Source organism: Coregonus lavaretus (genome assembly GCF_964263955.1).
Source record: "Coregonus lavaretus genome assembly, chromosome: 28".
NCBI classification, from domain to species: domain Eukaryota; kingdom Metazoa; phylum Chordata; class Actinopteri; order Salmoniformes; family Salmonidae; genus Coregonus; species Coregonus lavaretus.
Genome location: NC_140015.1, coordinates 31130399 through 31156637, shown reverse-complemented (window position 1 = coordinate 31156637; position 26239 = coordinate 31130399). Strand labels below are relative to the sequence as shown.

The window sequence follows — 26239 nt, the reverse complement described above, 5'->3', positions numbered from 1 at the left end:
GCACCCCATGAATAAAAATACAAATCATTCTTGCTGGTTGCGGACCTTTGTTTAATTCATGATTAAACCAGATAATTTACACCCTCTGGGAATTATTCAGAGCATTAAGTTTGATTAATTAGAGATATACATTTTCGTGACAAATGGTCCTTCGAGCGGAACTTAAAATACGTCTTTATCGTTCTGAGGACACCGAAAACCGTGCACGGGCGGATGATAGCATCCGTATAGAATAGACCTGGCCTTCGACGTTAAGGTTATAAACAGGCCGGTGATGAATCTTATGAACGATAAAGACGTTAACGAGTTTGAAAAAGCATTTAAATCCGAACTGCAAGGAGAAGGTCAGTAATTTTTATTCATGGTTTTTGGTGTACCGTATTTTCCGCACTATAAGGCGCACCTTCAATGAATGGCCTATTTTAGAACTGTTTTCATATATAGGGCGCACCGGATTATAAGGCGCATAGAATAGAAGATACTGCAGTCAAACGTTTGACTGGGGTTGCGTTATGCATCCACTAGATGGAGCTGTGCTAAAGGGAATGTCAAAACAGTCAGTTATAGTCAAACTTTATTAAGCGTTCTGACAACTCCGTTCACTCCCATGGTAACGTTGTTCAAACGTTAATGTGCATATTAACAATATCTCCCAGCCTTGCTCACTCTTCTCCCAAACGTGGAGGGGAACTTTTCCCTGATTCAGTAAACACGTAGTAAAAGAAACAGTCTGATACCACTAAATCAAACGTTAGTGCATAACTCAACATTGTTCAGTTACGTATAACACGTAAAGCTCACTTTTTCAGTTCATTCCCCGTCCACGAATCCCTCGAATTCTTCTTCTTCAGTGTCCAATTGAACAGTTGGGCGACTACGGCATCCAACCTGCCCGGCTCCCTCTCGTCATTATCTGAGTCAGTGTCGCTGCTGTTGCCTGGCAGTTCAGAGATTATTCCTGCCTTCGTGAAAAGCTTGGACCACAGTTGAGATTGATATATCAGCCCAGGCATCCACGATCCATTGGCAGATAGTGGCGTAAGTCGCCCGGCGCTGTCTCCCCGTCTTGGTGAACGTGTGTTCGCCTTCTGTCATCCACTGCTCCCACGCAGCTCGCAGTCTAGCTTTGAACGCCCTGTTGACACCAATATCTAGCGGCTGGAGTTCTTTAGTTAATCCACCCGGAATGACGGCAAACTCCGAATTAGTTTGCTTCACTTGTTTTTTGACAGCATCGGTGATATGGGCGCGCATGGAGTCGGTAGCCGTAATGCTGCAAGCGGTGCGGCTTTGTAGTTTACCAGTCGTACTGAAACATTTCATTATTATTAAATTGTTTTTATTGGTTTTTCATACTGAAACATTGACAGAGCGCCGTGTACAACCAGTATGGATCAACCAATTAACCAATTGATCCATATATAAGGCGCTCCGGATTATAAGGCGCACTGTCGTATTTTGAGAAAATTAAAGGATTTTAAGTGCGCCTTATAGTGCGGAAAATACGGTAATTATTTGAACTTGTATGAGAATAGTAATTATTGTAGAGGGCAGAGAATAGTTACCAAAATCTCATAAGAAAATTAAAAGGGAGGAAGGGGGTCTGAAATGACTCAAGGTGAATGGCCATCACCAAAATAAACTAGTTAATATTGAGATTGTACGGGGTACAGTGTTTACAATATAAACAGGAAGGGAGATAATTATCATCGTGTAATTGTTTCAAGGAAGGGACTAAAATAGGTCGCGTGAGAAAAAAAATGGTTGTCTCATCCGTTTCATGAAACTGGCGTTTTAAAAAAACACTGGGTTACGGGTTGGATAATTTAAATGGTTAATTACAAAAGCAGATCATAAACATTGGCTCAAGAGTCGCACCAAATAATAAGTTATTTTTCCACCATGGGAAATAAATATTCTAAAGAGGTCTGAGAATTAACGGGGGATGAAAGATATATGTTAGGAAGAGATCGAATAAATATGTTTTATGGATCCATTTGGGAGAAGAGGTATGGATTTATTGGGCATCTCGATGTGGAGAAATTAGAGGCTAAACTGTGGAACGGATTTGAAGAAACAGCGAGGGGAGGGGCTAGACACAGCGAGAGTATGGCTTTTGGAGAGTCAGGAAAGACTAGAGAATTTTGCTAGAGAGTGTAAGGCCCCGTGTAAATACTGTAACAAAACAGGTCATAACCATCGCGACTGCAGAGCTAAGGGAAAGGGCAATGGCCGGGAAATGACAGTCAATTTTTTGGTTCCACAGGTAAAATGTTTGAAGAAGTAATTTGTGTCGATTAAGAATTGGCTAAAAACACCACGAAGCGATTATTTGAGAGGTACCTATACATTTCTAACGATATATACGTATGAACTTTCTCACCCAAACGTAGACGTACGTCATGGGTGAGAAAGTAGAGAATATTCACATTTGCATTTTGTGTCATTTAGCAGACGCTCTTGTCCAGAGCAACGTGCAGGAGCAATTGGGGTTGGGTGCCTTGCTCGGGGGCACATCGGCAGATTTTTCCCTGGTCGGCTCGGGGATTGGAACCGGCGGTAATCGGACCATAACTAATGTGGTTATAGAAGTAATGTATAAATAGTAGAGAGCCAATAGAGGGTTCCATTGAACTATTATGTTTTGTTGGGCATTTCAATGGCATAAGGTGAAATCTGTGTGTATGAGTGAATTCAACAGCTGGTATGAATGGTAACCGGATACTACTGAGTATTTGGTTTGTTGATGCTGAATGGAAGATTTGTAGCGTGGTTGGGGTTAAATAGAAATACTCACTTATTCAATAGGGAATGGTGTAGAGAGAGAGTTTTTACGTGTATTAAAAGTTGAATTAGATAGCTTTAGAAGTATTCTAGATAAGTCTATGAAAATATGTTACAAGTACGAATGACATTATTTCCTAAGAAGGAAGATGATTAGGGCAGGTCCCCGCGCCTCCCCCGTTGTGTAGGAAGGAGCAGGGGGGTGAGAGACAGTACATTGTTCAGATGATAGGAATATCATTAAATGTATGCTTATCAACAATATCAAGTATTTGTTTTATTAATTAGGGCCGAATCAGAGAGAACAGTTCAAGAAATTGAATAATAGCGAACTGAAATGGCGATAGAGCTGTGAAAATTGAGTTGAGGACAAAGGAGAATAATTTGTGGCTCTGGTTAGCGGGAAAAAATGTACAGTCCATCGAGTTAGATTGAGCTGTAAGATTTCAAGTAGAGGTCTAAATACTTGACTGGAAGGAAGTGCTTTGATAAATTCAAATGGTTATTACTTTACTGTATAGGTTGGGTAACACCAGTGGTGTATGAAAATAAGTGGTGAATTCTAAAACGATAATTTGGTTTCGTTACGTGAACAATGGGATATCGTTTTTACTATTAGGATGATGGATTGAATAAACATTGGTTATAAGTATGAAGTTATTAAACAATAGGTTTATATTTTAAAAACATTAATGCAACAGGTTGCAATGATTAAAGTAATAGTAAATTGGGAATATAAAGGTAAAAATTATGAATAACGAGTATGACTAAACTGAAACATTTGAACTGATATAACTGAACTGTAACGTTTGATGTTTGACATAGCATAATACTGGTTTTAAATAATTAAGTTGAAGCAATTTGGTTTATTATTTAATGTTTGATGTTTGACCCAGCAAAATACTGGTTAAATAATTAGACTGAAATAATTTGGTTTATCGTTGAAATATAAATATGCACCGAATGTAACTAATTAGGTGGGAATAATTTGATTTAAATAAATAGACTAACGTACTTTAAATAACGGAAGAATATTACGTTAAAACTAAAAACAGACAAAACCTGTTCCGAGTGGAAACAGGAGGGAGAACCGCGTAGGGGTAAATTTAAAGAAGCAGTGAGAGAGAGAGTAGGAGGGGGCCAGTACCCACTGATAGCCTTACCTAATCTATTGGCGGGGAATGAAAGGGGCCCCAGCAACCTTAGATGTATACAGTAATAATAATAATAATAATAATAATAATAATAAGCCATTTAGCAGACAGGCCATGAACACAGAGGACGTGGCCAGAGCGGTAGAAGGAATGACCCACCCCAAAACAGGAATAGTAAGGTTTGGGCTGCCGTTAGAGGGCAATGGGTTTCAGGGGATGCCCAGAGGACACTTTTGCCATGGGCCGATCACAGAGAGTATGTTGGGAAAATAACTGAATTGTGTAATAGCCTCAGAGAGACATGCAATCCATCATGAGCAGAATAACAGACAGGACAGAGCCAAGAAAGAGCAGAAAGGAGCAGAGTACCTAATGGCCACTCTTAGGGGAAATAGCGGTTAAAGGCAGGGAAAAGTGAAGGCTACAGCGGGGGAGGTCGATGCTTCAACTGTAACAAAGGAGGGCATTTCGCCAGAGAGTGTGAGGCCCCATGCAGATACTGTGGTAAGACAGGCCATAACTATTTTCAATGTAGACCCAGGGGAGGAGGAAAGAAAGAAAAGAGAGAAGCCTAACAGACGTCTATTTCCCAGCTTTGAGCGTGAGGAAGAGGAAGATATTGTAAAGTGGTTATCCCACTGGCTATAGGGTGAATGCACCTATTTGTAAGTCGCTCTGGATAAGAGCGTCTGCTAAATGACGTAAATGTAAATGTAAATGTAAAGATAAGGCGTGACTAGTCCTTGAGGGAGAAAGAGTAGAACCCTTTGATCCAAATTGTGAGGTGTTTGAATTGGCTACTATTGACTTAGCACTTCAACAGGAACAATAGAAGGGGAGACAGATTTTCCTATGGTGTTGGTAAAATAATTGATAATGGATAATTTGAGATGAGATCACATGGAGCAGATTTAGGGGTTCAATAATCATTGTGAGATTAGTTATGAGGAATTAGATTGATACAAACGATTATTGAGGAGTTAGGACTGGGGATATCTGTATCATGTTGTGTGTGTACTTACCATCTTTAGATTACTGATGGTAATTGAAGGTTGACAAAATGTATAACCAGGAGAAAGAGATTAGCTTATCTCATTGGAATGTTGCCAAGGGCTAGGGGGAGCAGTAGTGAAGTTAGGCAGTATTTAGGTCGTAAAAGGGAGCTACCAAATTAAGTGGGGCCTGGCTATCTTTGATTGTTGTTTTTCAAATAAAAAACAACACACCTAGTATGATGTTTATAAAGGGTTGTTATGTTGAATTTAGGGGATTTTCAACAGTTCATAGGTGGTGTTTACTATGCTGTGGGATGGAACGGTTTGTTAGGTGATTTCAATGGCCTCTGGGCTCTGTTTTGACTTTCTGGTGTTGATTGGTCATCCACAATGGTGGTTCTGGGGGCATGAGAGGAGGACTTTGGGATGGTTTATTTTATCAAATTGAGGGTAATTTATAGTGCTGTGAAAAGTGTGAAGATTATAATTTGGTAATAATAGGATTTGAAACATTAAAATAACAGAAGAGGGAGAGAGCTTTCCCTGAATGAAAGATACCTGTTGCTAGTCAATTGTACTACTCTTGGATTACTTTTACGGGATAGAAGTTAGTTGAGATGTTATCAAATGTTGTCATTTACATTTCATTTTTATTATGTTTTAATAAAACAACAAGATGGTATTTGAAACTAAATTAATGCAATGAGCTGCAGTAATCAGAGGAAGGCACAATGTAATGCGAAACAGCTATTGCCTAGTTCATTGATTTAGTAATAAGATCAGGAAGATAGTAATAATAGGAAGCTGGATAGGATAATTTAAGATAGGGACTAGCTGTCCAGAAATAGATGAAGAAGGATGAGCTTTTTGGCCCATGGTCAAATCATTTGGAACTCTGAGGAGGAAGAACAATTTATGAAGAGAAAAAAGTTACTCACTTCCCAAACAGTCTTAGCTTTTCCTACATATAACAGGGATTTTACCCAAATGGTAGAGAGTAAAGAGGGATATATGACATTGGTCGTGATTTAAAGATGGTGATGAGGGAGTTTCTTTTTAGTGGGCTATTAGATATAACTGGGTTAATCACGAACATAGAGTTTTTTTTATTCTTTGTTGCTAGGCAGAAGACTTAGGTGACCTAGGGTCGAAGTGCTTGCTCTTACTTCAATCCATGGCTGTCTTTTGTCTCTCTTCAAACATTGTGAAGGGAGCGGCACCAGGGTTGAGCAGAGTTCAGGCTAAAACCTGTCTCTCCTTTGCTATTTTCTTGATTGATTACAGCATGAAGGGGGGTTTGTGTTAAATCTTTCAAACCTAAGTATGGACCTGTCATGTCCAACCATCAGTCTTCAGGTCAAGCCCGGGAGAGCCGGGGTAGAACAGAGTTTGAACTAAACATGAGTGTTTTTACAAGATTGATTGATTGATTGATTGGATTACTATTGATTCTGAACTGAATTAAAGTCGAATTTAGCCGCCATAAAAGACAAAGGAAGTGGGAGGAGCAATAAAGAAGCAAGGGACAGTCTCAAAAATAAATAAGGGATGGCAATTGGATGATAAATTACCAATATTACCTACAGTGGGGAAAAAAGTATTTAGTCAGCCACCAATTGTGCAAGTTCTCCCACTTAAAAAGATGAGAGAGGCCTGTAATTTTCATCATAGGTACACGTCAACTATGACAGACAATGACATCCAAAGAACACCATACCTACTGTGAAGCATGGGGGTGGAAACATCATGCTTTGGGGCTGTTTTTCTGCAAAGGGACCAGGACGACTGATCCATGTAAAGGAAAGAATGAATGGGGCCATGTATCGTGAGATTTTGAGTGAAAACCTCCTTCCATCAGCAAGGGCATTGAAGATGAAACGTGGCTGGGTCTTTCAGCATGACAATGATCCCAAACACACCGCCCGGGCAACGAAGGAGTGGCTTCGTAAGAAGCATTTCAAGGTCCTGGAGTGGCCTAGCCAGTCTCCAGATCTCAACCCCATAGAAAATCTTTGGAGGGAGTTGAAAGTCCGTGTTGCCCAGCGACAGCCCCAAAACATCACTGCTCTAGAGGAGATCTGCATGGAGGAATGGGCCGAAATACCAGGACAGTGTGTGGAAACCTTGTGAAGACTTACAGAAAACGTCTGACCTGTGTCATTGCCAACAAAGGGTATATAACAAAGTATTGAGAAACTTTTGTTATTGACCAAATACTTATTTTCCACCATAATTCGCAAATAAATTCATTAAAAATCCTACAATGTGATTTTCTGGATTTTTTTTCTTCTCATTTTGTCTGTCATAGTTGACGTGTACCTATGATGAAAATTACAGGCCTCTCTCATCTTTTTAAGTGGGAGAACTTGCACAATTGGTGGCTGACTAAATACTTTTTTCCCCCACTGTAAGTGATTGTTTAGGTAGGTGGTAATATTGACACATGAGCAGAACCATGTGTCAAGAGGGGGGAAGAGGCTAGTGGTAGGATTAAATAATATATGAATGAGAGGACAAAATACTTTTAAAAAAAAAACTTTTTTAGATACAGTCTAGAAAGAGAATACTGATGTGAGCGGCATCCAGTCCCTAAAGAAGAAAGACTGGAAGCAGGCCTGTTGGGAAGGGCCCTATCAGGTGATATTGGTCACTGCCTTTGCCATTAGAATAGCAGAAAGAGCAACCTGGGTCCACGTTACCCACTGCAAAAAGGTAAGAACACATACAAGCACCACTGAACACACGCAGTTAGAGAGAAGAACTGGCCCAATAGGGTCCGGGGATCACCTCTGTTAACGAAGATCTCCTACCCCGACCTATCATCACTGTAGTGTGTTCTTAGGGTGTGAGTATGGGGTGATACCAAGCAGAAAGACTGAGGACAGGAGAGGGTTGGCGGTTTTTGGGAATAGGGGTAACTTGAGCTGCATCATAGTCTCGGCAATGGTCTTGATATTTCAAGATCCACCACCAATTACGCTATGCCCTTACCATTGTTAAGAAGTAAAAGAGAAGAGAAGTGACCCGACATACTGACCGTCAAGGACGAGTGGCCTACAAAATGGGAGTCAGAGAAGGGCAGACTGTCGGATTCAGAATAAGGGTTAGGGACCCAATGGGTGGGGTACCTATGTCAATAAGAAATTTGGGATTATAAAATCCCATTATATTTGTGTTCGGCCCCCACGGCGGATTGTTCCTAGACTCAAGTGTTTAAACACACTTGGGGACGGGAATATGAGACCGGGCGGGACTGAACATCCAGATGGGGGGTAAAGAGAAACAAAGACATCACCAATTATCAATTGGAGATAGTAGTGATGTGATTGACTTAAGTTCAGAAGCACAGGAGAGAATTCTGAACCTTACAGCCCCTGTAACCGATGTGTGGTGGGCGTGTGCCAGTAAAGGCAGGATAAGGCAGAGAATACCAAAAGGGTGGCTGAATACGTGCGCCCTGGTTCTACTGATTCAGCTAGTTAGAACTATTCACCAGGAACCAAGGAAAGGATTAAACAGACGTAGGAGGAGTTTTAACAAGAAGGAGAATAGCCCTATTTAGATGGATGCGATACCAAGGGGGGTATCGGATGGATAACAAGCTATGAAAGAATTAGGGGAAGGGTTTACTACCACGTTCTTTTGGTGGGTGACAATAAACAAAATTGTGAAGTGGATTAATTATATCTATTACGACCAACAACGATTTATTGGCGGGACTAGGGATGCAGTAAAAGGGATTTCTGAAATTATCCGCCATCCCACTCATGACTTAGTAAAAGAGGTTGGCTCTAGATCAGGCAGAAAGGGCCAATGTCTATAGAATGATAAGCCATTGTTGCACATTTTATCCCTAACACCACCACACCGGATGGGACAGTCACTCTTGCAGAATTAACTGCACTAAGTGAAGAATGAGCTGAGAACTCAGAAGTTAGTACATCGTGGATAGGGTGGTTTGATGAAATGTTTGGTAAATAGAAAACCATAGCAGCCACCATCTTAGGGGCGGTCAGTGTTTGTATGGGTAATCTCTGAGATTAATCATGCTTGTAAATACATTTATCCTGAATGTGAAAACATTTAGTCAAAGGGGTGGATTGATAGATTAATTTGTATTTTAAGAATAATGACTAAAGGATTTCACCCCAAATACAGTATAAATGTGTGAGGTGTTAGAGTTATAATGTAGTGTGAACCCACTAACAGAGGGGGGGAGTTAGAAACTGTTGAAAGCATTCCAGGGTGAAGGGGAGTAAGAAACGGTTTATAGGTGGGCGGAGCAAAGTGCCTTTGTGTGTCAAGGGATATAAAAGCTGTATGTATGTTCTTTGTGCGCCAGAGCTCTCCATGAATAAAAATACAGATCATTCTAGCTGGTTGCGGACCTTTGTTTAATTCATGATTAAACCAGAGAATTTACACCCTCTGGGAATTATTCAGAGCATTAAGTTTGATTAATTAGAGATAGAAATTCTCGTGACATTATGGTAGAGAAATGACCATTCAATTCTCAGGCAACAGCTCTGGTGGAGATTCCTGCAGTCAGCATGCCAATTGCAAGCTCCCTCAACTTGAGACATCTGTGGCGTTGTGACAAAACTGGACATTTTAGAGTGGCCTGTTATTGTCCCCAGCAGAAGGTGCACCTGTGTAATGATCATGCTGTTTAATCAGCTTCTTAATATGCCACACCTGTCAGGTGGATGGATTATTTTGGCAAAGGAGAAATGCTCACTAACAGGGATGTACACCAAGTCACTTGGCTCTGTCATATCCTCACATGGTCTCTCCTATCATTGCTACGCAGACGACACACAATTAATTTTCTCCTTTCCCCCTTCTGATAACCAGGTGGCGAATCGCATCTCTGCGTGTCTGGCAGACATATCAGCGTGGATGTCGGATCACCACCTCAAGCTGAACCTCGGCAAGACCGAGCTGCTCTTCCTCCCGGGGAAGGACTGCCCGCTCCATGATCTCGCCATCACGGTTGACAACTCCATTGTGTCCTCCTCCCAGAGTGCAAAGAACCTTGGCGTGACCCTGAACAACACCCTGTCGTTCTCCGCTAACATCAAAGCGGTGACCCGATCCTGCAGGTTCATGCTCTACAACATTCGCAGAGTATGACCCTACCTTACACAGAAAGCGGCACAGGTCCTAATCCAGGCACTTGTCATCTCCCGTCTGGATTACTGCAACTCGCTGTTGCCTGGGCTCGCTGCCTGTGCCATTAAACCCCTACAACTTATCCAGAACGCTGCAGCCCGTCTGGTGTTCAACCTTCCCAAGTTCTCTCATGTCACCCCGCTCCTCCGCACACTCCACTGGCCACTGTGTCAGTCAGTGAACCATTTGGAAGGGCCAGACAAGATCATCCCAGGGTCCGCTGCCAGTCCAGAGACCGTTTCAAGCCCCCATCTACAGTGCTTACACAAGACCATAACAGCGGAACGGATGTAGCATTGATTTTTAAATGCACTGAGATGTGTGATGCCTTAACCCTCCATTATCCCAAGAACACACTATTACTAACGTTTGCAGCACCTGGAAGTTAATAAATAGCCTAGCTCTTCATGGGAACGGCATTCTCATTACAAAACAGATGGCTGACCACAGAGACATTATGAAAGGGCACAACTGGATCAAAGAGAATCTGATTGTGAGTTATGACTCCAAGGTGCGCCGTAAAAATGAAAACCCTATATAAAAGCCTTCTATGAGTCATGTGTGTTAAAAACTAGGACACCAGAGTTTCTCCTGGTCAGATCAACATGGTCAGGACAAACTTCCCAGGTATGACAAATGTCATGGTTGAAAACAAAGGGAGAGACAAAGTGGTGACATGACCCCGTTTAAAAATGGCAGAATTATCGGAGCTGCCACAGTCGACCATGAGGCCATTCATTGTGGCCATTCCTATCTAATGGGAGTCATGCACTGCTGTTTACAGATAGCTCTGAGAGAACGAGGGAGAATGTGGAATCTTTCCTTCGAGTCTGTTAGGGACTTCTTTTAAGTGGCTTCTCCTCAAGACTCTTCAATGAGATTCATCACTGGAAACAAAATTATTTTATCTAACCTACATAAATACCATATATTAAAATACTGACAAAATGCAACCAGAGATACTTACCATTGTTTGCCTGTTCGCACTCCTCAACCTGCCAGGGAGAATTATAAGGTCAGTCACACATAACCCTGGCATTTTACTTTATTTTGGCTGACTCATTTTACTACATCAATGACTTAAGTCAGTTCAACAATACAGGACTGAGAATCACTGAAAATCCTCCATGACAGCAGAATTGTAGCTCAATTAGTAGAGCATGGCGCTTGTAACGCCAGGGTAGTGGGTTCGATCCCCGGGACCACCCATACGTAAAAATGTATGCACACATGACTGTAAGTCGCTTTGGATAAAAGTGTCTGCTAAATGGCATATTATATTATAAGCATTTACCAGTGGAAAGCACACACACATTACATCTATGAATAAAACAATGGCCGACATATGTCAGTGACCCCTCACCCTTACCCCTAAAGGAACATTGATGGAGGTGATGACCTCGTCTGTCTCATTGTTTTTGGGGAAGAGGAGCGGCTGCTGGCACCGTCTAAGGGGGGCGGACGGTTCTCCGCACAGAGTACCCTTGGCCGTCCCGCCTACGGAGAGAAACAACAACCAGTTAATAAGTGATGACTCAGACTTCACATCACAAATGAGTCAGAGGAGATGACCTCACTACTAGAGTTCTGTAAAGGAGAAAACCCTCCTCCCTGAGGCTTTCCAGCACACCTGATTCTACTAATTAGCTGCTTGCTAGGACCTTGATTAACTGACTCGCGTGACTTACACAACAGGGTTGGAGTAATAGCCTGCATACACAGTAGCTCTCTGGGAGAAGGGTTTAGGTCAGTGATAGGGACTAGTGTTAGGCCTAATGATAGTTAATAGTGTCGATGCTAGAGGTGCTAATACGAACACGAGTTTCCTTACGGTTTGTTTCCACTTCACATTTCATTGATCAAAACAAATTAATTCACTGGCCGTGCGGATTTTACGATTTGGTTGAATGGGTCTAAATCGATTAAAGACTGGTGTGGAAGGCTGTAAACAGTGTGCTTTACAGTCTTGATTTGTGGTGCATTCCTGTTTTAGTGGATGTGAGTGACTAACATACAGTATGGCAGTGTTCTCTTCGGAATTCTACCCTCTCAGATTTTCACTGAGCGCGATGTTGCTAGGCACAATTTGCCAAAATAATGGAAAACCACTTTTTCCAACAAATCCGATTGCCTACCTATCAGTCTCAGACAGATACAGACACAGACCCAGCAGCAAAGCAGCCAGTGGATGTAGGCTAATCCAGACAAATGCTGAGCCAAAACTCATAGGCTAACCCACACACTCCACTCAGCGAAAGGGCATTATGGCTGACATTTAAGCTAGGCTACAGTCCCATATAAACTCCCATTGAACAACAACTGTACAGCAGAACCAATGGGAAGTCAACAGATTGGTCTACCTGCCATCTATGACTAGGAGGAACAAAGCCAGACAAAGGGATGATTATTGGTCAATATATCACTGCTTGTTAATGAAGTGAGAGGAGTCAGCATTGTGAAGTAATGGCACAGTGACTCAACAAGGTTTCCTTTATAATGGCTCTGCATCTGTTTATCAGGCCCTGCTGAATTACTGCTTTTACATTAGCTTTGGCAATGGGACATGAACAGTGGACATGGCCAATACGTGATGCTTTAATTGACTATGGTGCCATTACATGGTGCCATTACAAATGACACATTCAGATAGTACTGCAAGATCATGATGTAGGTCTATATAATTGATTTGACAAAGTGTCCGATGTTGTGATGAAACAACTGGATTTTGGGCTATTATGTAGGATCTTCACCTCTATCTTTTATGGAGTGTCGTTCCAATATGTGCATCACAGTTCCCATTTCTGAGGCTGAGAGAAACCGTTACACCGGTTCAGTGGGTTGTTAAGAAGCTCAGTACTGCTCTGATTGCAGAATGTCCCTTGTGTGGCTGGGAGTGGGCCCTTGAATAAACCCACTAAGGATCATCTCAAGGCCATAGTGAGTTTCACAGGGCATCACCAAAAAAGGCTACGGCAAAAGCTATGCTAATGTCTCAGGACCATAGTAATGTAAGCAGAGGCCAATGGCTGAATTTAAATACCACAATGCTACATCGCAGCATATATTCTACTACACCATGTGGGTGAAACTTTACAACAAAATGTAATTATGGTTGTGTAGAGTAAGTATGATCATATATGGTTAAGGACTGTTCACCATTTTACAACTTGATGTTAGATTGTTCCTCACCCTGAAAGTAGTCTATGGGCCAGGAGAAACGAATCCATGGTTCAGTTCTTTAAACAGCCACAATAAATGGAAGTGATGGGGGCATGTGAGTATGTTTTTTTAATTTGTATTAATTATTTATTTTTCATGGCCAAATCACCTTTAAGTAACATCAAATAAAATATGGAGATTATTTGATTTCAGGTGATTTGGACATTTTGTGGTGGCTAAGGTTAGCTTAAGTTTGTTGTGGCTGTTTAAAGAAAACTGAACCATGGATTAATGTTTTTTTCTTGGCCCAGACTACTTTCAGGGTGAGGAATCATCTAACAAAGTTGTAAAAAATTGAACTACTCCTTTAAGTATATATTCATGCATGGTCATGCCTTCTAACCTCAAGGTTAATGACCTCCCGTGACTGACTTTGTTCAATAAAAAAAGTTCAAGTGGAAGGCCATACAAACAACAATACATTGTTGGCCAGCTTCTAAATTCACAGAGCCAAGAGAAATCTGTTTGGCTACATTTCCAGCTCATATCCAGATTGTGATGTCATTAGGTAAACAGTAGCCTAAGTCAACAACATCCTATAGCCTACTAACAGAGAAAACAGTACATGCAAACCATGAATATCCAGACATAAACACAGCCAAATAATCCAAGTGTATCCATGGAAATATATCAAGACTAATGTAATTTAAATTAAAAATAGGCTTGCATAGCCAAGTGCTCAACTTCCAGACGAGACGGCACCGAAGCCAACCTAACCAAATAATTCAGGTGTATCCGTTGAAATGTGCATACCATGACATTGTTCGTTTGTCTGAACTGAACTTGAACCTAGCTTAAGACAATGTGGAATAGCAGAGTGTGAACACTGCATGCAGCTGTCGGCTCCGGAGGTCAGAGGTTACAGTGAACACACCACATTCTCCACACTTCATGCGTGGGCACGGATACGCCGCTACACCAGTAAATGGATTACTACATAAAGGGGTGATGCAATTGTGAAAACGTGATCCTGTGCCATGTGAGATCAGTACCCACCACACCCTTATTTTACATGTATACTGTGAACGTCCCTTGCTATGCTCTAGTTGTAGGCCTACTTAATAAACTATTGCGTCAACTTGATGTTGATTGAACCGACATTGTCTAGGAATGTGTTTAGCCTGTACACAACTAGAAATGTCTGATCGCCATTGCCTGCTTTCTCCAACAATAAAAATCCTCACTATACTTAGCAGTATGGATGGGCACCATGTACAGCAGCCTATATACCATAACATTCTGCCACTTGGATGTCTATCAGGGCCTGCAATAAGGACCACTGTTCTGTGATCACCAGTGAGGTGTACACTACTACAGCCAGGGAGGGACAGCCAGATCCAGCCCGACAGACAGAGGTGGCTCCCTCAGCAAGGCCCTGCTGTACTACAAGTCAGTCTATCTAGGTCAGGTGGAAAAACTGTACACTATGCACATTATCCAATGTGAATGACTGGAGTCTGGACACTGATTGAATGAACGTCCACATAGTTTTACCCCAAAGGGTCTTTGTCAGCTTGATGCCCATTTTGGGCCCCATTGTTCGAGCACTCAGTGTGCAGGTATTCTTCTTTTGCCATGCCACATTTTTGTACCCTGCCCCAGTGGACGTTTGTTGGATGTGTGCGTACACTAGTTTTGAACCAATGTGAGTAGCTAGGAAATACCAGGTGGGTTGCTCCTCCGATGGGCGTGGGGGTCGTCGGGCTCTAGGAAAATGTTGGAGGCCATTTTGTTCTTGCGTACAGGTGGGGCTTCGTCTGTGCCGAACGATATGTTGGAGGCCCCGCCCGGCGGCCGCAGCACCCTGCAGGACAACAAAGGGAAGGTGAGGACTCATTTAACTGACTGCCACACACTATTGAACAGACACCCCCACTCCCAGGTCATGCTAAATACACAAAGACCATGTCACAATAGTGATCAGCAGCAGCACTGCTGAAATCAATACATGACAAATACAAACATATTGCTCTGATGCAGCCCCCGCTCTCTCTCTCTCCATCCACGGTAGGGTCTCCACTCCCTAAGCCCCGGCTGTCAGGCTGAGGGATACTCCCAATCTCTCCCCTCCCCTGGCTACAGCTGACTCCATGCGCCTGCAATCTGCCAGGCTAGCCAGCCACAGCCGCCGATTTGAGCCAGGCAGAAATTCCGCAGCAGTTACACACAGGGGATGGCTTTCATTCCAGACAGCATAGCCGTTCCAACATTTGATTGGACAAATCCAGGCTAGGCTACATCATGGCCTGTGCTTAGGCACAGGGAACAATGTCAAGGTAAAAACAAACATCAGATAGCCTTAATATGTGATCTGAATATCAAAAAGGCAAGAGAGGATAACCACAGCTCACAAAGCACACTTCCAAACCGACATTCTTTCCTCCTAGTAAACAGAAGGGTCACTATAATGAGAAGGAAAGCCTTTTTCCCCCTTGACTAAGGACAGTCGGGTGGAGGACAGAAATTGATGTGTTTGCAGAGCCATTCCCCGACCCCTCCTCCCCTCTATTCAGCTCCACACACAGAAGGCTGAATCCACCAGCTGACACTAGGCAGCTGTCCAAAGGCACTGTGGGGGCAAAAAAACCCCGACAAAAACCCACTGAAGACAGTGGCAAGATGAAAAAACGGGATTTGGGTGTTGCTGGTGCTGTATGCCCCGCGTAGTTAATCGTAATGCCTAAAGCAGACTTGTTAACCCTTGTGTGATAACTAGGATGAGCTCATGCTTTCCACCAGGCTGCGAAGAGAAAAGGCTATTTGAGACCCCACCCAACAATGAAACGGCAAATATTTCCTGTGAAAGGAGAGGCACTGCGTTTAGAAAAGTGGGACAACTCGACAGTTGTTCAACAGCAGATTGATTGAAAAGATAGCAAGCACGAGCCTGATGCTGTCACATACATTGAAGGCCTTTGATGACCTTATCTGCAATTACTAAAGGCTGCCAAAGTTGGATTGCTGCTGTCGGGAAAGCCTACATTTATAGATTGGTCAGCAGCAGGGCCGACCAAGATGGCTAAAGCAAAGATGAACTGAACAAAGATTTGCAGGCTTAGCTAAACCCCCTCACCCAAGTAAAACCCGCATTAGCCACCAATTAGTCGACAACGTAGCTAGCTGGAATGCCGAATGTCTTAAAGACTGGTCGTGATTTCACGGTTTTGGACTAACTTACTTGTAGCAAAACTATCCAGCCGAAAACGGTTACAGCTCACATTTTTGTTAACGAAATAGCTAATTGTCCGGCCTCCCCGAAGCGCATCAAAGGTTGAAAAAGAAAGTTACAACGTTATATTTTTCTTCCGCATGTCATCCAGCCGCCGCAAAGGCAGGAGTTTCCTAGACTATAGGATGGATGCATGCGGTGCATCATTTTCTGGCAGTGAAAAAAAGGTGATTGCGTGCAGACCCTTTGCCTCAAATAAGTCATCAAAACGTGTAGACAATACAGATTTTAAAAGCCTTGAATTAACTCCTAATAAACTGATTGGGTCAACCGTATTCTTAGAAACATCCATAAAAGGAGCTCAATTTGGCATGTCTGGTAACCCAATTTGGCATGTAGGCTAATCTAGCTAGCTAACCAACAAACTATCCAGTTTTGGGGCATCAGAGGCCGAAAGACACTATGGGGTTTGGAGCTTGCAAACGACGTGTGAGTGGTTGTTTCTGCAAATAAAAGTTTCACGCGACAGCAGAGCTTGCTGTTAGCCAGACAGCTAACTTAACAAAAAAAGTTGCTGTCCAGACCGACAACTAGCTAGCTAATTACATAGCTAAAATTGTCCATTCTATTTAAATGTGTCCTGATGCCGAGTCCTTTGCTCTGAACATCTAATTTTCAAAGTTAAATCCCAACTTCCACTATTAACACCGCGCGGGCCTCTGCCTGGTGTGGTAGTTAGCGTCGCTAGCAGTAACCAGGTCGCTGATGATGCGGCTAGCCCAAATGCCCTCTTCACACCATCATATCAGCTAATTAGTAAGACAACGTGTGCCATTAATACAATTTCGCTAAATCAGGAAAAATCCACCGCCCGACAACTGGCCGGTTAGCTCCCAAAACTGGCTGGCAAGCGATGGTAAGTGGATCCCATTTTCTTTTGTTTGTCCATGAAGATTTTTCGGATTCATTTTTTTACCTGGAACTGCTTTTCGCAGCGGGATCCATCCCTTGAAATGTTTTTGTCGTCGTCATTTCGACTGTCTAATTTACTACTTTCGTATTTCGATATGTAAGTCTATAAACTACAAAAATAAGATTTTCTAAATCCTCGGCAGGACAGAAACTGAAATACGGACTCCACCCGACTGAGCGCACGAGACCAGAAGGAAGAGCACAGCGACAAGTTATCCCAGCCCACTTGAGTTCCACTCGCTGTGGTTGGACGGAACCTCACCGACCGTCTTTCTGGTTGGTGGCACATACCGACATTCGACGTCAATCCATTTTCTTTGAAAAGCAACGTTCTCCACCCCTGTGCGAAGCATGAAACAAATATTCCCGATTACATTTACATTTTAGTCATTTAGCAGACGCTCTTATCCAGAGCGATTTACAGTTAGTGAGTACATACATTTTTCATACTGCCCCCCCGTGGGAAACGAACCCACAACCCTGGCTTTGCAAGCGCCATGCTCTACCAACTGAGCTACAGGGGACTGACTATAACTTATTTCTTTTCAACAATTGTCTCAAAAAGTAACCTTATTTTAGAAAAATAAATCACATTAAGTGCTATTTACTACCAGTTTCATTCCCATTCTGTATCTTATATTAGATCTTGATAAACATGCTGTCAGTACAGTATCAAGATGTTATCTAATGGTGAAGAGCATGGACACAAATGAGGTTACTCAAGAGTTACTATATTTGTTTGGCTTGTCTTCATACAATATTCCCACTGTCCTAACATCCTCTTTCCCCGTTTTGAGTTCATCTTTACACTGACAGTGCCAACATTTGGCTACAATGTGGTATTTTAAACAGTCAGTGGTGATCATCAAGCTTTACGGTTCAATCACCATGGTGGTTTTTCACTGATAAAATATCCATATATATGTTTTCATACTGAAAAAGGGGATTGGTGAGCATAAGCTGTTGTACTCACAAGGACGTGCTCTTACAATGAATGATTACAAATATTTGCACCAGTTTTAATGACCCAGTCACACACTAAACAGAGACAAAATAAATTGAGTTTGGTTAAAAAGAGAGAATAACTTTATTTTAACAAGACATTTATGAGACAATACAGATGTTTACCTGGACTAAAACATCTCTTCAGGGTTTCCTTATTACAAGCATGGCCTAGTCAAACTATGTTCAAGACATGTTTCATTTTACACAACCACTACTATATAAAAAAGATATAAAACCAATTTTCTGAAGCAGACAACAGAAAATTAAGTTGAATAACAAACCAGTCTTATTCTCAAACAGTGAACGGGTTGGAAAATAGCTTTTCTTGATCTCTGAGTAAGTGATAACCAACCAGTCCCCAAAACAATGGACTTTTTAAGAGTCGGATCTTGCAGCGTTCGTTCGCAGCACACCTTGTATGAATGGAACTCAAATCTGAGTTCTCTTAGCGGAGGTTGTTTATGTACAAAACAGGAAGAAACAAAGGCAAGAATGAAAACACTATACAACAGCAGTTATGTATAACTGTGAGCAGGACTTCTTCCATGGTATTGATTCTGTGGTGGAAAATAGGACAAGCTGCAAAGGAGCAGTCTGGAGGGGATGGAAGGGTGGGAGAAGTTGTGGGGGAGTACTTGACATGCTAGTAGAGGCCTCCTGTCTGTTGCTGGAAAACATCGATCGTATCTTCATCCTCCATTTCCAACTGTCAGGAAAAAGGGAGGAAATTAAGTAAATTTGATATAAAACCCGATTTCATTAGATGACATGGCATTCATGACAAAAATGTACATACATTAGCTGTGAATGGAGAGCTTTCGTTAGAAGAAATGTTGCATTTAACATTCTTTCAGCATGCACAAATGTTAATTGGTATTCTCTAACAGGGAGGAATGTATAATGGGTTTTTGCTGGAATGGTGTTGTTCAAGCAAAATAGAGTGAATTGACGTAATAAATCAGTTCCTCCCATGAGACTCCAGGCTTACCTGTGCAGGTGTGTCTGTCTCGTTTATTGGCTGTCCATCGAACCGGAACCGGATTTGCCTAATCGTCAACCCCTACAGACACACAGATACTAAATTCCATTAAACTGTCTGACACAAAACAATCTCCAAGTAAAATGTCCAAAGAAAACAATATTTTCCTAACCCCTGCCAAGCAAACCATGAATAGTGTACGCACTATGGAAGCAAGGTTAGCCAATCCTTTAAAAACTCCTGTCACTTCTCTACTATGTGAATGAAAACACTGCAGAAAGGAAGGGATGAGGAGATAGGGAAGGGCGTTACTATATTACCACTCCATTTCCACGTTGACAGAAATCATTTTGATCAGATAAAGGAAGAAAAACAACAGGATAGGGAGGGAAGTGGCTTCTACTCAACAAAGCCAATAGAGCATGGCCTACTTCCATGACTTCATAGGTCTAAAGAGACACACAAGATCGATTATGGGCGGGCAGGCAGGCACACACAACATTGAGATTAGGGCTGGGCAAGCCTGGATAAGACAGGCCTAGCACTAGAGAGCAAAGACTCAGTTTCTACATCTCTGCCTCAGTTCCTACATCTCTACATCTCTGACTCAGTCTCTATATCTCTGTACTTGCCAGTGCAAGCAGCATGAACACAATCATTCAAAAAGACATGTAGAACAGAACAGCTCCAAGTGCACTAGGGAAGAGAACAAAAATACCTTTGATATGTTGGGAGAATCCAATGCCAAGAACCCTATTTTAAAAGTACTTATTAGGTAATGCAGTGTAAATCCCCTCAATTAGCCTATAAGATCATAAATAGCACAGATCAGATTGGCCATATGATCCAGCAGTAAGGCTTAGTATTTACTAATCAGCCTACAGCCAGAGAGAGAAAGGCAAGTTAAGCTTAAGCCTTGATAAATGCAAATTGCATTGAATATGACAAGTACATTTGGTGCATATAATAATAAAGGGTATTTTACCAAATAAAAAGTGAATCAGAAGAGTGGACAGTACAGAATCATTACTACATTACATTTTAGTCATTCAGCAGACGCCTTTATTCAGAGCGACTTACAGGAGCAATTAGGGTTAAGTGCCTTGCTCAAAGGCACCAAAAATATTTTTTGCCTAGTTGTCTCAGGATTCGAACCAGCGACCTTTTGGTTACTGGCCCAACACTCTTAACCACTAGGCTATATGCCACACATAGAGTTGTGACACTGGAATAATGAGGACGGTGAAAAGGAAGATAATAATATGATGAAGACAACACAGCTCAAAGCACTCGTTTCCTGTCACGGACAATAGAGGCTACATCTGACAGTGAACAGATCAAAGAGTTACAAGTGTATAAAAAGGTGCATGTATCGCATCCTCTCTTCGATGAGTTTCCTTGTCCTCAATGGATAATATCATCTTTCATCAACCCCTGTATTCCCATAGTTAGGGTCAGGACTTTTCCCAGGTCAGGTCATTAGGAAAAGGTTCCTGGGCCCATATTCATAAAGCGTCTCAGAGTTCAAGTTTGTTTATTAGTCATATACCTGTACACATGACATACACTACCGTTCAAAAGTTTGGGGTCACTTTGACATTTCCTTGTTTTTGAAAGAAAAGCAATTTTTTTGTCCATTAAAATAACATCAAATTGATCAGAAATACAGTGTAGACATTGTTAATGTTGTAAATGGCTATTGTAGCTGGAAATGGCTGATTTTTAATGGAATATCTACATAGGCGTACAGAGGCCCATTATCAGCAACCATCAGTCCTGTGTTCCAATGGCACGTTGTGTTTGCTAATCTAAGTTTATCATTTTAAAAGGCTAATTGATCATTAGAAAACCCTTTTGCAATGTTAGCACAGCTGAAAACTGTTGTGCTGATTAAAGAAGCAATAAAACTGGCCTTCTTGAGACTAGTTGAGTATCTGGAGCATCAGCAATTGTGGGTTCGATTACAGGATCAAAATGGGCAGAAACAAATAACTTTCTTCTGAAACTCGTCAGTCTATTCTAGTTCTGAGAAATGAAGGCTATTCCATGCGAGAAATTGCCAAGAAGCTGAAGATCTCGTACAACGCTGTGTACTACTCCCTTCACAGAACAGCGCAAACTGGCTTTAACCAGAATAGAAAGAGGAGTGGGAGGCCCCGGTGCACAACTGAGCAAGAGGACAAATACATTAGTGTCTGGTTTGAGAAACAGACGACTTACAGGTCCTCAACTGGCAGCTTAATTAAATAGTACCCGCAAAACACCAGTCTCAACGTCAACAGTGAAGAGGCGACTCCGGGATGCTGACCTTCTAGGCAGAGTTGCAAAGAAAAAGCCATATCTCAGACTGGCCAATAAAAAGAAAAGATTTAGATGGACAGTAGTACACAGCGTTGTACGAGATCTTCCGTTTCTTGGCAATTTCTCGCATGGAATAGCCTTCATTTCTCAGAACAAGAATAGACTGACGAGTTTCAGAAGGAAGTTCTTTGTTTCTGCCCATTTTGAGCCTGTAATCGAACCCACAATTGCTGATGCTCCAGATACTCAACTAGTCTCAAGAAGGCCAGTTTTATTGCTTCTTTCATCAGCACAACAGTTTTCAGCTGTGCTAACATAATTGCAAAGGGGTTTTCTAATGATCAATTAGCCTTTTAAAATAGCAAACAACGTGCCATTGGAATACAGGACCGACGGTTGCTGATAATGGGCCTCTGTACACCTATGTTGATATTCCATAAAAAAATCAGCCGTTTCCAGCTACAATAGCCATTTACAACATTAACAATGTCTACACTGTATTTCTGATTAATTTGATGTTATTTTAATGGACAAAAAAAAATTGCTTTTCTTTCTTAAACAATGACATTTCTAAGTGACCCCAAACTTTTAAATGGTAGTGTACGTGGAGTACACAGTGCAAAGAAATGCTTATTTACAGGTTCACCTCTCGACAATAGGAAAGTAATTAAGTAAATAAAAGAGTACAAAAAAATTAAAGCTCAATGAATAAGTACTAGGATAAAAATGTTGCTAACATATAATACAAGGAGGCACTCAAACAAATTGAAGTAGGATATTTACAAATGTGCCAGGGAGGAGGAATGATGACGTTGGACCAGTTTTGCCTTGGCCCCTTTAGATCATAATGAATAAATGACATCGACAGAGGGGGACCTGATCCCACTCTGAGATCCTTTATGAATACTGGCCCTGGCCCTAAGTATAGGGTAAAGGAGCTGCTGGCTGCTTATTACTTGGCCCCTGTCAATAAACCACCTCTACCCCCTCAGCACTTTATGCAGATTGAAAAGGACTTGATAGGTATAACCAATATGGTAGTAGCTCAACCTTGCCCTCTGATGCCGCTGCTGATGTTGTGCAGTCAGTGGCATCATCATGGCTGCCATGTCAGACTCACCTGTCTCTCGCAGTACGCCTTCATGAGTTTGCTGAGCGGCGTGTGTCTCTTGATCTTGAACTGCACCACCGAGCCATCCTGTCCCGCCACCTTCAGGTTTATGTGGTCGTTGTTTTCTGTTTTCACTCCCTCCTGATGTACACAACAAACATTGGGGGTGTATTCAGTGAGATTAAACACAGATACAGTATACATTTTATGTCAAGATTTAACATGATACCCACTATCACGTGACAGACAATCATGTATGTTCTACACCATACATTTCAGCTTATCTTTAAAGGTGCACTATGCAGAAATCGCTCCACCATTTCATTGTTGCTAAAATTAGAATAGTCCGCTTATTTCAGTTTATGTGAGGAAAAAAAGCAGGTATATTGTAGAGAATTATTGTACCATCTAAACCGCTGTGAAATATATTTTCCATAACCAAAAATATTGTATTTTCAGGTGTTTGAAGATGGTGTAGAAAACCGAAAGTAAAAGATGCAAAAACGAAACTGAAGAATGGTAAGCATAGAAATAGCGCACATAGAACATATCTACCGCTTCTTAGACTTGCTTTCAATGAGAATGACAGCTCTATATTTCTATGTGAATTTTGTCGGCTCGCCCAAAAAGTTACATATTGCAGCTTTAAACATTGCTAGTTCATATAGGCAAACACTGAATACAATATATGGTAACCTAGCCGCTTTTAGCAACGCTAGTATTTACACACCAGCGTTGCTGGAATTAGCTTGAAAAAAACAGAATAGTCCGCCGAAAGCCAGAAGTTAAATACAATTTCAACTCTGACGATTGTCTGTAGGCTTGGTCCTTATGCAGGGGGGAATTTGAGAAAAAACAAACATCTAATGGAAGGTATAATTAAACAGACTTTCCAAACGTGGGTCTATTGTAGACCCATGCAGTTCCTCAGCGACCTCAGTTCCTCTCGGCTTACCTCATGTCAAAATAAAAGTACCCCACAAGTTGTTGCTTTTTTTGTGCTGGTATGGCGCGCGTGCAGGACTTTTATTTTGACATGAGGTAAGTGGAGAGGAATTGGGTCTACAACAGACCCAACGTTAGGAAATTCTGAATGTTCTATTAGTTGTTTTTTCTCAATTTCCCCTCCGCATAAGTACCAGCCGTATGGACAATCGGCAGAGTAAGTTGAAATGGAATTTAATTTAACTTCTGGATTCTGGCGGACTATTTCGTTTTTTTGCAAGCCAATTCCTAGTAGTGTGTAAATACTAGTGTTGCTAAAAGCAGCTAATGATAAGCTTGCCTGGGAGGACCAGATACAAATGTTGCTTGGCTGATAGTTGATACAACTATGGCGGCAGGTAGCTTAGTGGGTAAGAGCGTTGTGCCAGTAACCGAAAGGTCGCTGGTTCTAATCCCCGAGCCGACTAGGTGAAAAATCTGTCGATGTGCCCTTAAGCAAGGCACTTAACCCTAATTGCTCCTGTAAGTCGCTCTGGATAAGAGCGTCTGCTAAATGACTAAAATGTAAAATGTAAATACAAAGCAAATTATCAGTCTGGTCCCAGGCAAATGTTAACCTTGATATGACCATCATTGATTTTAGGCAAGTGCAAAAATGTACACATACAGTGTTTTTGTCAGCAGTGCAATGTTTGAATATAAGCGATTTCTGAACAGTGAATATAGACCAAATATTTAACGTTTTATGGAACACTTACAAGGGCCATGGATAGTTCAGCAGTGACATACACAAGTGAATCTGTCTTAACTATTATTTAGAGCTTACTTGTTCTAAAAGTCATGGTGCTGTGGCAATGTAATGAAACAAGATGTGCTTTTGGACAATGTTTAGTCTACCCCTAACCCCAGAGTGGAATTTATCATGCTGACTACAGGATGTGCTTTTCACATTCTAGAATTCATCCAAATGAAGACGCATATTAAACATGTATATGTCAAACATCTGATCATTGGTCAACACGCACACAGGATTGATGCATTCAAAATATTGACAATACTTTTACACAGGAAAACACATAGGAGTAAAACATGGTTTTTAACACTGCCTCAGTCACATCATTTCACTCATTTGTAACATGCTGTGATAACTGGCTCCATAAGCAGAGGAGGGGACCCTTGTTGTAGCCATGAATGAATGTTACAAGTTTGAAACCTGAGAAGTTTTGACAAAGTGATGAATGCATTTGATTGATATGAACTGATTTTGTCAGATTACATTTGCAAATACAAAAGATTAAGAACTGAAGAGAGTATGCGTGCATGGCTGACTGTCATGTTCAGCTAGCAAATGCTAGCTGGCTGGGAATCAAGCAGCAAGCTACGCGCCCATGCAGGCGCGTGCACAGGTCTTCCGGTGTCTCCAATGGAGTACTTACATTTTTTTAACTTGAGTCTACTAAGATCTCAAGTAAGGAAATATTCCATGTCAATTTTTCCTTAGTTCTATTTGAGTTATGTATGTGAAGAAATGTAATGAGATGTAAGCATATTTTCAAGCAACTCACCTTGGGTTTCTCGTCAGCCATGGTTACTCTATTTGCGCTTCTCTACGCCGCCACACAACGAATAGACGTGTACGCGCACGTACCCGCTCCCGTTTAAATTACCGGCCTTGCGTGCGCGATCACAAACACATGCTCGTGCCCTGTACTTCACATTCATTGGCCAACGTGGGTCACAAGGTAACATGTTGAGCGCTGGCAGAGGGCGGGAATGTCGTAATGCGCGTTTCTGTAACACGTGCACGCGCATTTATAACACGTTCCCTTTTGTTTTGTTTTATGAAAATATTCACCGAAAACGTCCTAATGCTTTGATGTTAACAGTCCCATTGCTTTACATTTGCTCAATAAAAATCGGTTTATTTGGGAAAGGGTACTGAAGGGTCAATGTTTGGGAATTTAAAGCATTCTGGAATTTTTTCATGGAAGAAAGGACTGATCCTCAGTAGCCATCTTGTTTTTATAGACCATAACATTCAGGCAACAAATTATGCACAGTTGTAACACAGATAGAACAATGAAGTCTTTGGTTGTACAGTAGTTGTACCATTACAGAGATGATCCAGCAAGCAACTAATGTTGCCTACACAGTATTGGATGGATGTTGATGAAGTCCAGAATGGTGCAACATTGTAAAAATCCCATATTTGCCTATAATGCCATTAGAAACAGCCTAAATGTTATAAGGAAAATGTAATTAGACAATAGATGTTTTAATTATTAACTAAATCTGCACATTGGGGTAAATAAATAACTGTTTGCATATAGTGCCCATTAGTTCTTACCACTTTGAGAAAATTAGTACCAAAACATTACGATTAATAGATATTCGTACTGGTTGATTTTATTCATTGGAATAATATATTCTCAT

At 41.6% G+C, this 26239-nt stretch overlaps 2 protein-coding genes across 4 annotated transcripts in view; both read right to left on the bottom strand.

Annotated features, from left to right (window-relative positions):
* The window catches only part of LOC311104554 (jupiter microtubule associated homolog 1-like), a 62633-nt gene extending 44964 nt beyond the window's left edge, over positions 1–17669 (bottom strand). For 2 of the 3 annotated variants that reach the window (XM_084146423.1, XM_084146424.1), the window contains exons 1-4: positions 17470–17669; positions 14989–15128; positions 11475–11602; positions 11073–11100 (exon numbers count right to left, since the gene is read on the bottom strand). In XM_084146423.1, the coding sequence (XP_084002549.1) occupies positions 11073–11100; positions 11475–11602; positions 14989–15128; positions 17470–17525 (352 nt within the window). In that variant the 5' untranslated portion in view covers positions 17526–17669. The remainder of the gene's footprint in view (positions 1–11072; positions 11101–11474; positions 11603–14988; positions 15129–17469) is intronic. The other variant, XM_084146422.1, reaches the window with a different exon arrangement.
* An 801-nt stretch (positions 17670–18470) lies between these two features.
* LOC311104457 (small ubiquitin-related modifier 2) lies at positions 18471–25457 on the bottom strand. The gene is made up of 4 exons (XM_084146297.1): positions 25372–25457; positions 22871–23002; positions 19459–19530; positions 18471–19176 (listed from the first exon to the last, which is right to left on the bottom strand). Exons 1-4 carry the CDS (start codon positions 25390–25392, stop codon positions 19114–19116), a joined length of 288 nt encoding a protein of 95 aa, XP_084002423.1. The 5' UTR covers positions 25393–25457; the 3' UTR covers positions 18471–19113.
* Between the last annotated feature and the right edge of the window lie 782 nt (positions 25458–26239).

Coding starts and splice junctions, on each gene's coding strand:
- LOC311104457 (XM_084146297.1), bottom strand. CDS start 25,392: ATGGCTGACGAGAAACCCAAG. Junction 23,003..25,371: donor TGGCTGACGAGAAACCCAAG/GTGAGTTGCTTG, acceptor TGTGTACATCAG/GAGGGAGTGAAAACAGAAAA. Junction 19,531..22,870: donor AGGCGTACTGCGAGAGACAG/GTGAGTCTGACA, acceptor GTGTGTCTGTAG/GGGTTGACGATTAGGCAAAT.